Genomic DNA, 12,326 nt, shown 5'->3' with positions numbered 1-12,326 from the left:
AAACCCCATTATCTAATACAACATTTTTTATTTCCATCAATCTTGATGATATTTCATATAGGACTTAACAACATTTCCATAGCATTCAAGTGAAGGAAATGAGGAACACCTGTCTGTTTTGTCAAAGCTTTAATCATATCTGTGTCACCTTCCCTCCACTGTGTTGTGCTCTTGGCTAAGGTCAGCTGCAGGAAGGTGGAGGGGACAAGGACTGTCTGAGATATTGGACTACTGGGTTATTGATGAGTTCGATAAATAGAGAGAGGTCAAACATAATGGGAGGGAAGGAGAAGGATATAAGGATTTGACATGTTTGTCAATTTTGTGTATTTCGTATAGCCTACCTAAGTAAATAGTAAATGGACTTGAGCTCATATAGCGCTTTTCTAGTCTTCTGACTACTCAAAGAGCTTTTACACTGCAGGTCACACCTACACACTCACACACTGATGGTAGTGATCGCTGTGTAGTATCATCCATCAGAAGTAACTAATCCATTCATACACCACCACTGAAGCAGTGGGAGCAATTTGGGGTTAAGGACACATCGGACATGTTGCCCAGCCCTCGACCACAACCGCCACAAGTATTTTGTGGGAGGTGTGACTAAGTATGAAATATGATACTGGCCATTGTTTGAATGTTTCTGATTTGTGGGTAGATTTTCGGTTTTGCCCTTTGGGATCTTTATTTTCCCCTGAACTGAAAATGATGTATTGGGAAAAATATTTACAACAGCCTCTGAGGCTTTCACAGTTATTTTCGGTAAGTTAGTTTATTGGTTTATAAATGTGATAATTCAGAGCTGACGTCATAATGATGATTGGTTGCAGGCTTGTAGCCACTTCCTATTTAAGATGTCAAGCCCTTTTTGACAAACTTTTTTCCTGATGAAGGTCTTGTACCGAAACGTTGCAGATAAATGTCTGTTTGCTAGTTTAGACAGTGTGCGGGAGTTTATCTTTAAGTTTTTGATGGACACATTGCTCTCCTATGCACCATCTTGTGTAGTGGATGTGCAAAGGGAAAGAGAAGGAGACAAACTTCAGAGGAATAGATGAACGAAGAGGAATGAAGAAGAAAATTGCTTCACAAAGATTTTTTGTGAAGTTACGTCAAACTGGACGCAAGTATACCTGAGACAGGAATTATGATGGCTAGAAAGATCTTATAAAACCCCCGGAGGTAGAAGAAGTTACACATGATTTGTTTTCATAAAGGCTTAATAAATATGTGTGTGGAGTTGTGTTTATGTGTGTCTGCACTGGGGTGAGCAACAATCACTGCAATGAGAAGTCAAAGGACGGGTCAGGGGTACGTGGTAGGTTGAGGAAACAACACAACATTCATAAGGTTGTGTGTATGTATGTTTGGATGCGTTTCAGTGTAGACGGAGGGGCTTAGACTTTATAACAAGAGGCAGTTGTTGTTTTGGAAGGGCAAAGAGGTGTATACAGTATGTGTGTCTTTCTCTCTGTGTATTTGTACGCTGGCAAAAATAGCCAGTGTTGTGTCTGACTGGAACAGGTGTCCAAACATCACAACACACACACCATCACACACAGCATGAAACTCAATTCCCACAGTGAAGGCACAAACCTCTCATGCACAAATTGATGTTCAGAGGTTTTACATATTTGTGTGATCTCGAAATGAAATGAAACGACAAACGTTTGACATTTTAATCGAGGTCTCCTGAATCGAGCGATGGAATGTGTTTGTGAACTTTTCTGCTTTGTGTACAGCAATCATAATGACATGGATCCATTAAGGGGGATAGGTTTAAAAAAAAAAAAAAAAAAAGTTGTGGTTGGGAAAAGTATGCTAGTTGTGTTAGTTAAAAAGTGTAAGTGGCGTTACAAACACAACTTAAAATAAATCAACACTGGCTTTTTGTGTAACATGGGATTTAAATGTTTTGTCATAGGTAAAAGTCTTCCAATTCCCCTGCTGCCACTCTAAACTGCCCTGTCTATGATTTTGTTTTGTATGGCCACTGGGGGCTGCAACCTGTATATCTAACATTGGGTGTAATCAGATTTCAAGTAGGTGGCCTGTGCAGTCCTCTTCCTGGTGCCAACAGTCTCATTTTGTTGAGTACTCCTTGAACTCAACTTATCTACATAGATAGAAAATGGTGAAGGTTCTTTAAAAAAATATTTTACAATTTATTTATTTATTTATCTCAGGGCGGTGGTGGCGCAGTGGTTGGTGCGCGCACCCCATGTATGGAAGCTTTGCTCCTCCAAGCGGGCGGCCCAGGTTCAAATCCCACCTGTAGCTTCTTTCCCTACTCTCTCTCTCTCTGATTTCAAAACTCTATCCACTGTCCTATCTCTCCATTAAAGGCACAAAAAGCCCCAAAATAAATCTTATATATATATTTTACAATTTTGTAGGCATGTTAAAAATAATAAATAATAATAAATTAGATAAAGGATTCAAACCTATGTCATGTCTTTGTATTTAGTATGGAGTTGGTGTCCACAAATGGTAAGCCATGCTTATCAGAAAGACTTAAAGCAAAGGGAAACAGCGTTTCAAACAGTTCCTCTAAACCCAATCACTAAAATAACAAACCAATAACTAACAGGCTAATCTCATTTGTATAACTTCTTCAGGCAACTAACAGAACAGGGGGGTTAGGGTTAGACATTACACATGGCCACTGTATCGCCTCCGTTACACCTCTTTTACGACCTCCGATGGTGGCTCAGCGGTGGAACTTCTGCCCCCACCAGAGAGCCTCTGTGTGTTTCACAGATGAGGCTTAACAGGGTTAATATACCACCTTGATCTGGCAATTTATAAGCCTAAGTCTGTAGCTGTTAGTCATCCAAAATAATGATCAATTGCTTCATATAACTACTCTTAAGCTAAATATTGTTGGTTTTATATTTGTTTGTATATTGTCTGAACAAAATACACTAAAAACCAAGCAAGCTCTTTCCCTTTTTCAAACTAGAATAGAGGATAATATAGAGTTCTGTTACACACACGTAGTGATAAGAGAAGAGCAGTGACCTGCTTAGTTTGACTTTCTTCACCCACTGTCTGCTCTTTCTTTTCATCACACACCTTACAGCACATTCTTTATGACAACATCCAAGCAGTTGAAGAGGAACAGGCATTTTGAGTGTGCGCGTGCAAGTATGCGTGCTTGTTCTCTGTGTGTGTGATTAAAACCTAATTTGTCTTTGGGCAAACCCATCTCTGAGGGCTGTATTAGAGGTATTTTGCTCTGTAATGGGCTGACATGTTAATCTGAAACTTTATTCTCTGTAGCTAATGAACATATCCATCCTAGTCTGTGTGTGTGTGGGTGTGTGTGTGTGTGTGTGTGTGTGTGTGTGTGTGTGTGTGTGTGTGTGTGTGGGGTTGTGTGTGCTCAAATAGCAACGTTATCCATTTTTTTGACACTGCCGAGGCAAACATAAATGTGAACACTGATGCCAAGGTGATATGGGTTTATGTATTTTTAACGGTGACGACACTAGAGAGCACTGAGTTTTGAACGTCTCTCTCACAGCGCGCTAATATACACACACATATTTGTGTGTGCGTGTATTAGTGTGTGTATATCTGGAGAAGAGACTAGGATCTGACAGTTCTGGGTCAGACCAGTCCCACTGAGACAGGGAACCTACAGAAGACATAAGAAAACAAAAAGAAACACAAAATGACACACACGTGTGTACACCTAGTAGATGGAGATTGGAATCGGAAAGAAAAGAGCGGTCGAATGTGGGGGGGAAGGACGGTTGTGCTGCCGTGCCAACACTAGCATATCAGTCTACACCTCAGGAGCATAGAGCTCACACATGGGGGGGGGGGGACATCTCAAATCTCCTACATCACATATATAGATGTAGATATGCTGACTGGAAGCAAGACCAAAAGATATATTGTGTGATATTATACAGCGATCGACAGCGTTAACACATCAACAACAGACATAATTACCGCTGACACATATAGGAAAATGGGGTCAGCAGGTTTGCCAACTGCGATAACGTCGCTCTAATATATTCATCACACTTAAAGTTGAGATATTAGAGAGAGTATGTTGTTTTTACCACACTTCCCCCTCATTATTACAAGATGCACTCTGCAATTTGTGTGCTATCAGATCCAGACCATCATCGTTTGAGAAGATGAAAAAACGGAGCTGTTCTCATTTCTTCATATTGCTTCACCACTGTACTGACCGTTTGCTAAGCGTTGCATCATCTCTACTCGGTTGCTGGTGTGGAGATGATGACCACTGCTATGTGTGCATGAGTTTGCATGCATGCATGTGTGCGAGCAGTGTTTTCAGACAGAGAGAGAGAGAGAGAGAGAGAGAGAGAGAGAGCGAGAAAGAGGGCAGAAGACAGCTTATGCATGTGCGTGCCAGTCATAACGTCTGCATAATGTCCCCGAGGTCTACGACTGTATAACTAATACTTGTATTATTGCTAGAATAAAACATTATGCTGAACCAGGCAGGATTAGAAAACGAGCATGACAGCCTCTTCCTACTCGCTCCTGTGTCTCTGTCTCCCTGACTCACACACACACACACGCACTAACACACTCTAACACACACAAACACACACACGCAGAGGAACATGTGTGCATGTGTGGAAGCAAGCAGCCCAGGGCCATGTACACTAGCAAGCGGCCATGTTTCTTTCACAAAAGGCTGCAGTGAGGCTGTCATTGTCAGCATGCTTCCCTCCCTTGCTCTCTCTCTCTCTCTCTCTCTCTCACACACACACAAACACACCTTGCTGACATCATGCCAAGCAGTTAGAGCACAGGTAACGGCTTTATTGCTGAGGCTTCATTGTCATCATACCTTGTAACTTCAAAACACATTATTAAACTTGCTAGATTGAAAATACTCTCACTTTCACACGATGGGATAAAATGTAAAAATGTATCTCAGTTGGCCCCCCAGTTCATCTCACTCACATTGATACTGGAATGCAGGCAAAGGTGACACACCATGATAGTAGGGCCCAGCCTTCTCTCAAGGACTCTCAACATCACGCTAGACCTACGCCTAGTCTAGTGAGTGAAAACCCCTCCATCCGCCTCCTCCTTACCTTTTCACCTACTACTATGCTTCCATTCTGCCTACGAGACATTCGGATCCTCCCTTTCGGCACGCTGCCAATTCCAAGTGTTTGAAGTTGCATTTGCGTGTATATCCCCATCATCATCATCAGAGTCTCAGGGTGATATCCCCGCACATGCAGGAGCATTACCAGGAGTTCCCCTTATAGTTGTGCCACCAAAGTCTCAGCGTATATAATACTGCTCTTACTCCTTTTTGTACATTAACATCATGTTTGGCTTTTTTTTTTGTAGGCCTGGGCTGTAAGACGGGGGAAAGGGGGGTGTTTATGTATGACCATTATTTCAGGAAGGGCCACAAAGATAGATACTAGCATAAAAAGGCATTGAAGATAGGAGGGGCCAATGGAGCTTTGCCATATGCACAGGAGGACCCAGAATTTCATATAATGCCCCCATTTTAAAGGGTGTAGTTCTGACACGGTAGGCCTTGACACTGTTATGCTGTAGAGAAAAAAAATCAATGCAATATTGAGAATTTATTTGCCAACAACAGTGGCGTTAACCTGTAAGACGGCCTTGCAACAAAACAAGGTGCTCAACTCAAATGTAACCCTGCACAACCTCAAAAATGATTTGAAATGTGTGTTTTAATTGAACAAAAATACCTTAGACCAAATTTTGCATGGGAAATTGATTACTGTAAAACATGCCATGCTCGTAATATGCATCAAACAAGCATTCAACTGAAATAATAGAGGGGGGGTCTCAAGAAGAGATTTTGGCACAGACAGGCCCACCTGAAGACTTTTTCACACTAGCACAAACCAGTTCTAAGACTTACAGAAGGCGGAGGAGCAGCCCACCATCATGGGCTAGGCAGGGGCCAACAGGGGCCAGTGCCCCTGTAACACTGAACTTGGTCCCCCCTGTGGCCACCCCTCCAAAAGGAAGAGCCCCCCCTCATAACACATACACAGTATTTGACTCAACAACCGGACTAACAATCTAGTATTAAATACTGTTACTGAAACAAATATAAATCATGGTATTTAATGATGTGTGCTATTATTTGGCATAATATATATTTTTTTAAATTATCATCTTTGTCTATTTTTCACCTGGGTTTAATGTTCCCCTCTGACAAAACAACTGGCCCCCAGTTTGGCCCCCTCAGTAAAAGTGGTCTAGAACCGCCACTGCCCACCATATAGTGGTTATCCAGAGTATCAAAGGTTAGAGATCAACACTGACAATTATACTCGATGCTGCAATGTACCTTACCACAAATTCTGCACATAACGGTTGCAAGCTCTTCCATCTAAACCCCCCACCCACCACCATCACATCCCGACCCTTCCCCTCAACAGGCCCACTTTTTCTCCTCCTCCTCCTCCTCCTCCTCCTCCTCCTCCTCCTCCTCCTCCTCACCTGAGGCAGCGCGGCGTTGATCTGCCGCTGGAGCACGTCCCTCTCGTGAAGCGCCCCCTGCAGCTTGGTTTGAGACTGAATGAGGGTCTCCTGAGTCTCCCTGAGGGACTCCAGGAGCTTGTCCCTCTCGTCCAGCATGTTGACCATCAGCTGCTCGAAGTTGGCCTCCTGGTCCGAGCCGTTCGGGACTCCAGCGGTGCCTCCTCCTCTGGGAGGTCCGGCAGAATCTCCCTCGCTGATGGTCGGCATCACCTCGCACATCATCTTCCGCGCTCTGTAGTCTGGCTATACGACACTGTCGCTATCGGGATTGAGAAAAAGGGAAAACACGGTTTACAAGCCTGATAAACAGACTTAAAATGACTGATAAGAAGGCCTATTTCACGCCCCGCAGCACCGCACAGTCTATATGCAGCCGTAGACACACGTCTCATTACCATTGCATTACATGTCTCATGCATCTAACGAGCATCCTCATGCTTTCCATCGCCCTTACCTTCTCAGAGTGATTGAAACGATGCGATGGTGATTGACCTTTCATCCATATTAACCGGCGTTTCTTCACCCCGTGAGCAGATCCGCCCTGCCCGGCGCGCCATGCACTCACATGTAGAAATCCCGGCGTGATATGATTGACAGCTCAGGGATAGACGGCTGCGTTTGGAGGGGTGGTGCCCGCGAGATCATAGTACATTTACTGGAAAATATGCGTATTAAAAAAAAAGATTTACATCTCCTTTAGAGTCCCCTGTTCAAGGGGATAGAGATAGGTCTGCATCCGCCTTCTCCGCTTCCATCTCTCCAAACACGCACACCGTCACCGAACCGACGATCACTCCTCCTCCTCCCCCCCCCCCCCCCCCCCCCCCCCCCCCCACCCCCCGACACACACAGTCGCTTAGTTACACACACACTCACACACACACACACACACACACACACACACACACACACTCACACACACACACACACACACACACACACACACACACTCTCTCTCACACACACACACACTCTCTCTCTCACACACACACACACACACACACACACACACACACACACACACACACACACACGCACACACACACAAGGGAATCTGCAGTTGTCACTACTACCAGGTTAGACAGCTCCAGATAAGGGACCGACTCTGCAGCGTATGCGTTTTGCACAAACATGCGCATGTAAACTGGGCTCTGAATTTAGCCTGACGGTCATACATTTAACTGCATATTTTTTTTAAACTATATCCTAGTATCATGTTTCTACTGGAAGCCTCGCGCTTGATTGTTAAATTGTAATTAACTTTTCAACATCAGCACCACTGAGCAGGTTACAACCTGACAGCTCCTGAGACATGATGTTCGTTCCAGAGGCATTAGAGGCAGTTTGTGTCCTCAGAGTCTGCAGCGCCTCCTGCAGGATCTGAAGCGAACCGTCAGCAATAGGCTACAGTGTTTTACGATTGCTATTGGTTATGTTGTTACAGTTATTACTGTAATAGCCAATGAAACACCCACATTACTGTTAAATGGGTGTTTCATTGGCTTTGTATTCTTACACACTTCTCAAAAAATACAAATGAATGAACAGGTTGGGTATGTTTGATAAACAACATAACCAGGAACGCCATGCTATTTTTTGTTATTTGTGTTTTTTTTCTGTTTAAGACAGGGCACAAACACTAACATACAGAAAACATAAAAACTTGCACCTCTGATTTTTAAAGCAGTACATAACCATGTTTCCTTCAGAGACAAATCTTAGAATCTCGGACAAATGACAGTGTGTCTTTCCCAGTTCAATATTGAATGAATTGGATTGATATCTGCTAAAAGTTTAAATAATTTAACGTGAAAATTATTGATTTACCATTAATATTTTCTGGTTATTCATTCAAAAGACTTGAAATGTACCAAAAATTTGATTGGACAAATAATGAGAAGTGTCTCACTTGTCTTTGAAGTGCAGCAATGGTTTCTCCAAAAACTAATGTTGCTTTGTTTCTTTTTTTTTTATGAATCTTCCCCAGGAAATGTTCTTCTCTGCAGCTGATTTTAGAGGTCCTGACAACAATTTTGTCAAAGTCTGGCCATTCTGGGATGCTAGTGCCCTGCAGCACATTACAAAATCCTTTCATAGGTCACTGCACACAGCTCTGTTGATCTTTTTAGCATAAAGGCTCCTGGGTCTGATAACATTGTCAATGTATTGTTTCTCTGTATGATGGTAATTATCTCAGTCTGTCTGGCTCTGTGAAATCTGGGCAACTTAAATAGTGACCATTACCATACAAAAGGAAGGAGGAAAAAATATCTTTACTTAAAGACACTATTGATGTCGTATGATGTGATAGATTGCAGAGCTGACTGCATATGCCCCATCTCTCTGACTCACTTTGTCTGAGCTCTTTGGAAATGTTGAGAATTTATAACTCAGCTCAAGGATAACCATTAATCAATATGCCTAAACCACATTATCAGATATCTTTTTGCTATTTGGAAATACACCAGAATCAAACATAAAATATGTGTATACAAAAAATATATAATGATACATAATATGATCCCTGACTAAGCAAATAAAAGCCCCAAAACATCTTTCCACACAGTGAAATTGGTCTGGCCCAGTTCTGTGCCGTACAACATACTTTCACCATATACAGCAATGAATTACGGTCCTCTAGTGGCCAACATCTGGCAGCCAGAACTTGGCCCATGTATGGCTCTTAACATAGCCTTATCTCAGCCAACTGTAAGACAACTATTGGCCCTTGTATACTGGCCCTCCTGTTGGACCAGACAAGGTTCGGCTCTGGTTTCAAATGTCAGCCTTAAACCAACCAATCCCTTCCCTTTGCCATACCTGGCCCAGAAGAAAAAAGTCTCAAAAACATCTGAAATATGGAAAAAATATTAACCTCTGACAACAATCCCATCAACTTAATTTATACAGCACATTAAAACCATACACTGTAAAATACATAATACCACATTAGAAAACTATAGAATAAATACAAACATAAAACACATCAAAGCAAATAAATTACAAAAACAAAATACAGTTATTAAGAAAAAAGAGAGACACATAAAGAAGTTTCTTTGGCTCTGAAAAATGTCAACCCTCAAGGATGAGCTGGTCAAGACAGTCTAGAGCCTTTCTTTTAAAAGCTTGCATCAGATTTTATAGATGATCAACTGTGTCACATTGTCAACCTTACCTTGACTTAGGGCTGGGAAATATATTGAGTCTTTAAGATATATGGATATATTTTCAAACAAGATATAGGCTAAGACAATATTGTTAATATGGATATAGTTTATGTTGCGTTAAAATAATGTTACAGAGGTGCCAGGTCACCTTTTTCTTATCTCACTGATGATGACTGACTGTCTGTCCCTCTTAACCCTGCTCCTCCTCTCTCTCTCTTTTATTGTATTTAAGGAACATTTTGATTTTATAATATTACTTTTTAAATTCACAAACAGGTAGTTTATTTTTCCATGTGTTTTCACTGAAATACATATCGATATATATCGAGTATCACCATTCAGCTAAACAATATCAAGATATGAGTTTTGGTCCATACCGCCCAGCCCTATACCTTGACTGCAAATAAAATCCCAGAGGACTTGAAATCAACCGTTGTAATTCCCCTGTTTAAAGGAGGGGATCCCACTGTGCTAAACAATTATAGACCAATCTCCAAATTTTTTGTGCAGTCTAAAGTGTTTCAACAAAAATCAAGACACAGGCGCATCCAAACCAAAGGGGGCAGGTGTGGTTGAACAAGAAAGTCACTGAGAAACAAAGAAAAAGATGGCTCACACACTGCAGGGCTCCAATATTCCAGTCTGAAGTGCTTGAAACCTTGGTAAGTGAACAAAAAAGAATATCTGACTCTCAACTCTATTTTGTCTGCTTTTCAGCAGGATTCAAACTACATTACTAGAACCCCGGCTGTTCAGTTAGAGGGTGTTACATCTGAAGTACTCTACAAGGGGGTACCACAAGGTTCAGCTCTCAGCCCACTAATGGACTTGGACAGAATCATCCAAATTGTTCTGTTAATTTTTATGCTGATGAGGCTGCCATTTACTGGTGTGCACATATATCAGCACAAGCTTTTGCAAATGTTCAGCATGCCATTTTTGACTTTTGAATAACAGCTCTGTCAGCTGTTTTATATGCAGACAAAACTTAACTGGGGTCAATGAATAACGTTTTTTTAATTATAGTTGAAGACAGTGAGCACATTTGGTATGTTGTTAAAAAGCTGAGGGTATTACTGCTGAGGTTTAAAGGAAAAAACTTGTAATTTTATGAAAATAAGAAACTAGTTGATTCCACTTTTACTTACCCTGGATGATGGTAATGTACTGTACATGAAATACTCTACTCAGAGTCTTCATATGGACAGTGTGTGGTACACTGAGATTTCTTACTCCTCATTTTAGCCTACTTTACATTTTAAATTTCATTGGACTGATTTAAGTACTAGTCGGCTTGCACATTTGTTTATCTCCATTTATAAAGCTATTATGGGCCAGATTCTGGACTACCTTGCCTCTCTTTTAACCTTGAAGGACAGAATCCACAACCTTTGCATGTTGGACATTGTGCAATTTGTTGTGCCCAAAGTTTGAACTGAGCAGGGAAAGCAAGCTTTTATGTCTTCTGCTACTTGTGCTTGGAACAGTACAGTCTGATTTTAAACTGAAAAACATAGTTACCCTGAATGTTTTTAAATCCTTTGTGAAAAAGTCTAAAATCCAAACTTTCTGTTTGCTGCTGTTTTAGCTGATGATTTTATTATAATTAGCCTATTCTTATTGTGTAAGTCAGATGTACTGCTTGAGTTTGAGTGTTTTGTTGTTGAAACTGTGTTGCTACTATTCTTGGTCCTAAATGGGACTTACCTGGTTTAATGTTTAATTAAATGAATGAATTAGATGAAACACTGTACAGTAACACATTCTAAAAAAATTACATACTATTGTGTAAAGTAAGTCCTAAATGAAGAAATCTTGATAATAGTCTTTATTGGCAAGATGTTAACAGGGCAGACACACTTTCCTTTATGAGGGACAAAAAATGACTAAAGTATAAATAAATAAATGTTGGGAGAAAAGCATACAATAATGTATAAATAAATAAATACATAATTAAATAAATGCATCAATAAATATATAAATATATATATATATGTATATAAATAAATGCAACAATTCATATATAAATAAATATATAAATAAATATATTCATATATTTATTTCTGTATTTCTGTGTCCATGTTGTACAAGGAAAAGTAAATATGTAAATGAAGTGGGCCGTCCTAACATTACTGAAGTAGGATTGGTCAATTTTGAAAAACAGACAGAAGCAAATTTACATATATACTTTTCCTCTTACAACCTGGACACAGAAATAAATATTAATTAATAACTCAATTAATGTGGAAATGTATGCATTGATACATATATAACTGTAGAAATACGCTAATAAATGAATAAATACATGTAAAAATATATAAATAGCCTTTTTCATTAACAAAGTGTATTTATTATTTATTCATTGATGTATTGTTTTCAGCATTTATATATTTATTTATATATTTATTGATGCATTTATTTAATTATTTATTCATCTATACATTATTGTATGCATTTCTCCCAACATTTATTTATTTATACTGTAGTCATTTTTTGTCCCTCATTCCTTCACCTTCTGACAAGGAAGGTCATTACAATGTTCGCCTGAACCGGCAGATGGCGGTAAATCAGCAGAGGAAACGAAAACATCAACCATACTCTCGCGATACTTAAAACGTTACGTCA

At 40.4% G+C, this 12,326-nt stretch overlaps 1 protein-coding gene across 2 annotated transcripts in view; it reads right to left on the bottom strand.

The window, feature by feature from the left end:
- Positions 1–7,320, bottom strand: part of ppfia4 (PTPRF interacting protein alpha 4) — a 62,621-nt gene extending 55,301 nt beyond the window's left edge. For both annotated transcript variants that reach the window (XM_061042017.1, XM_061042018.1), the window contains exons 1-2: positions 6,989–7,320; positions 6,493–6,793 (exon numbers count right to left, since the gene is read on the bottom strand). In XM_061042017.1, the coding sequence (XP_060898000.1) occupies positions 6,493–6,756 (264 nt within the window). In that variant the 5' untranslated portion in view covers positions 6,757–6,793; positions 6,989–7,320. The remainder of the gene's footprint in view (positions 1–6,492; positions 6,794–6,988) is intronic.
- Between the last annotated feature and the right edge of the window lie 5,006 nt (positions 7,321–12,326).

The sequence above is a fragment of the Labrus mixtus genome, chromosome 7 (genome assembly GCF_963584025.1).
Source record: "Labrus mixtus chromosome 7, fLabMix1.1, whole genome shotgun sequence".
Lineage (NCBI taxonomy): Eukaryota > Metazoa > Chordata > Actinopteri > Labriformes > Labridae > Labrus > Labrus mixtus.
The sequence above is the reverse complement of the archived record's forward strand: the minus strand, read 5'-3'. Positions and strand labels throughout refer to the sequence as shown.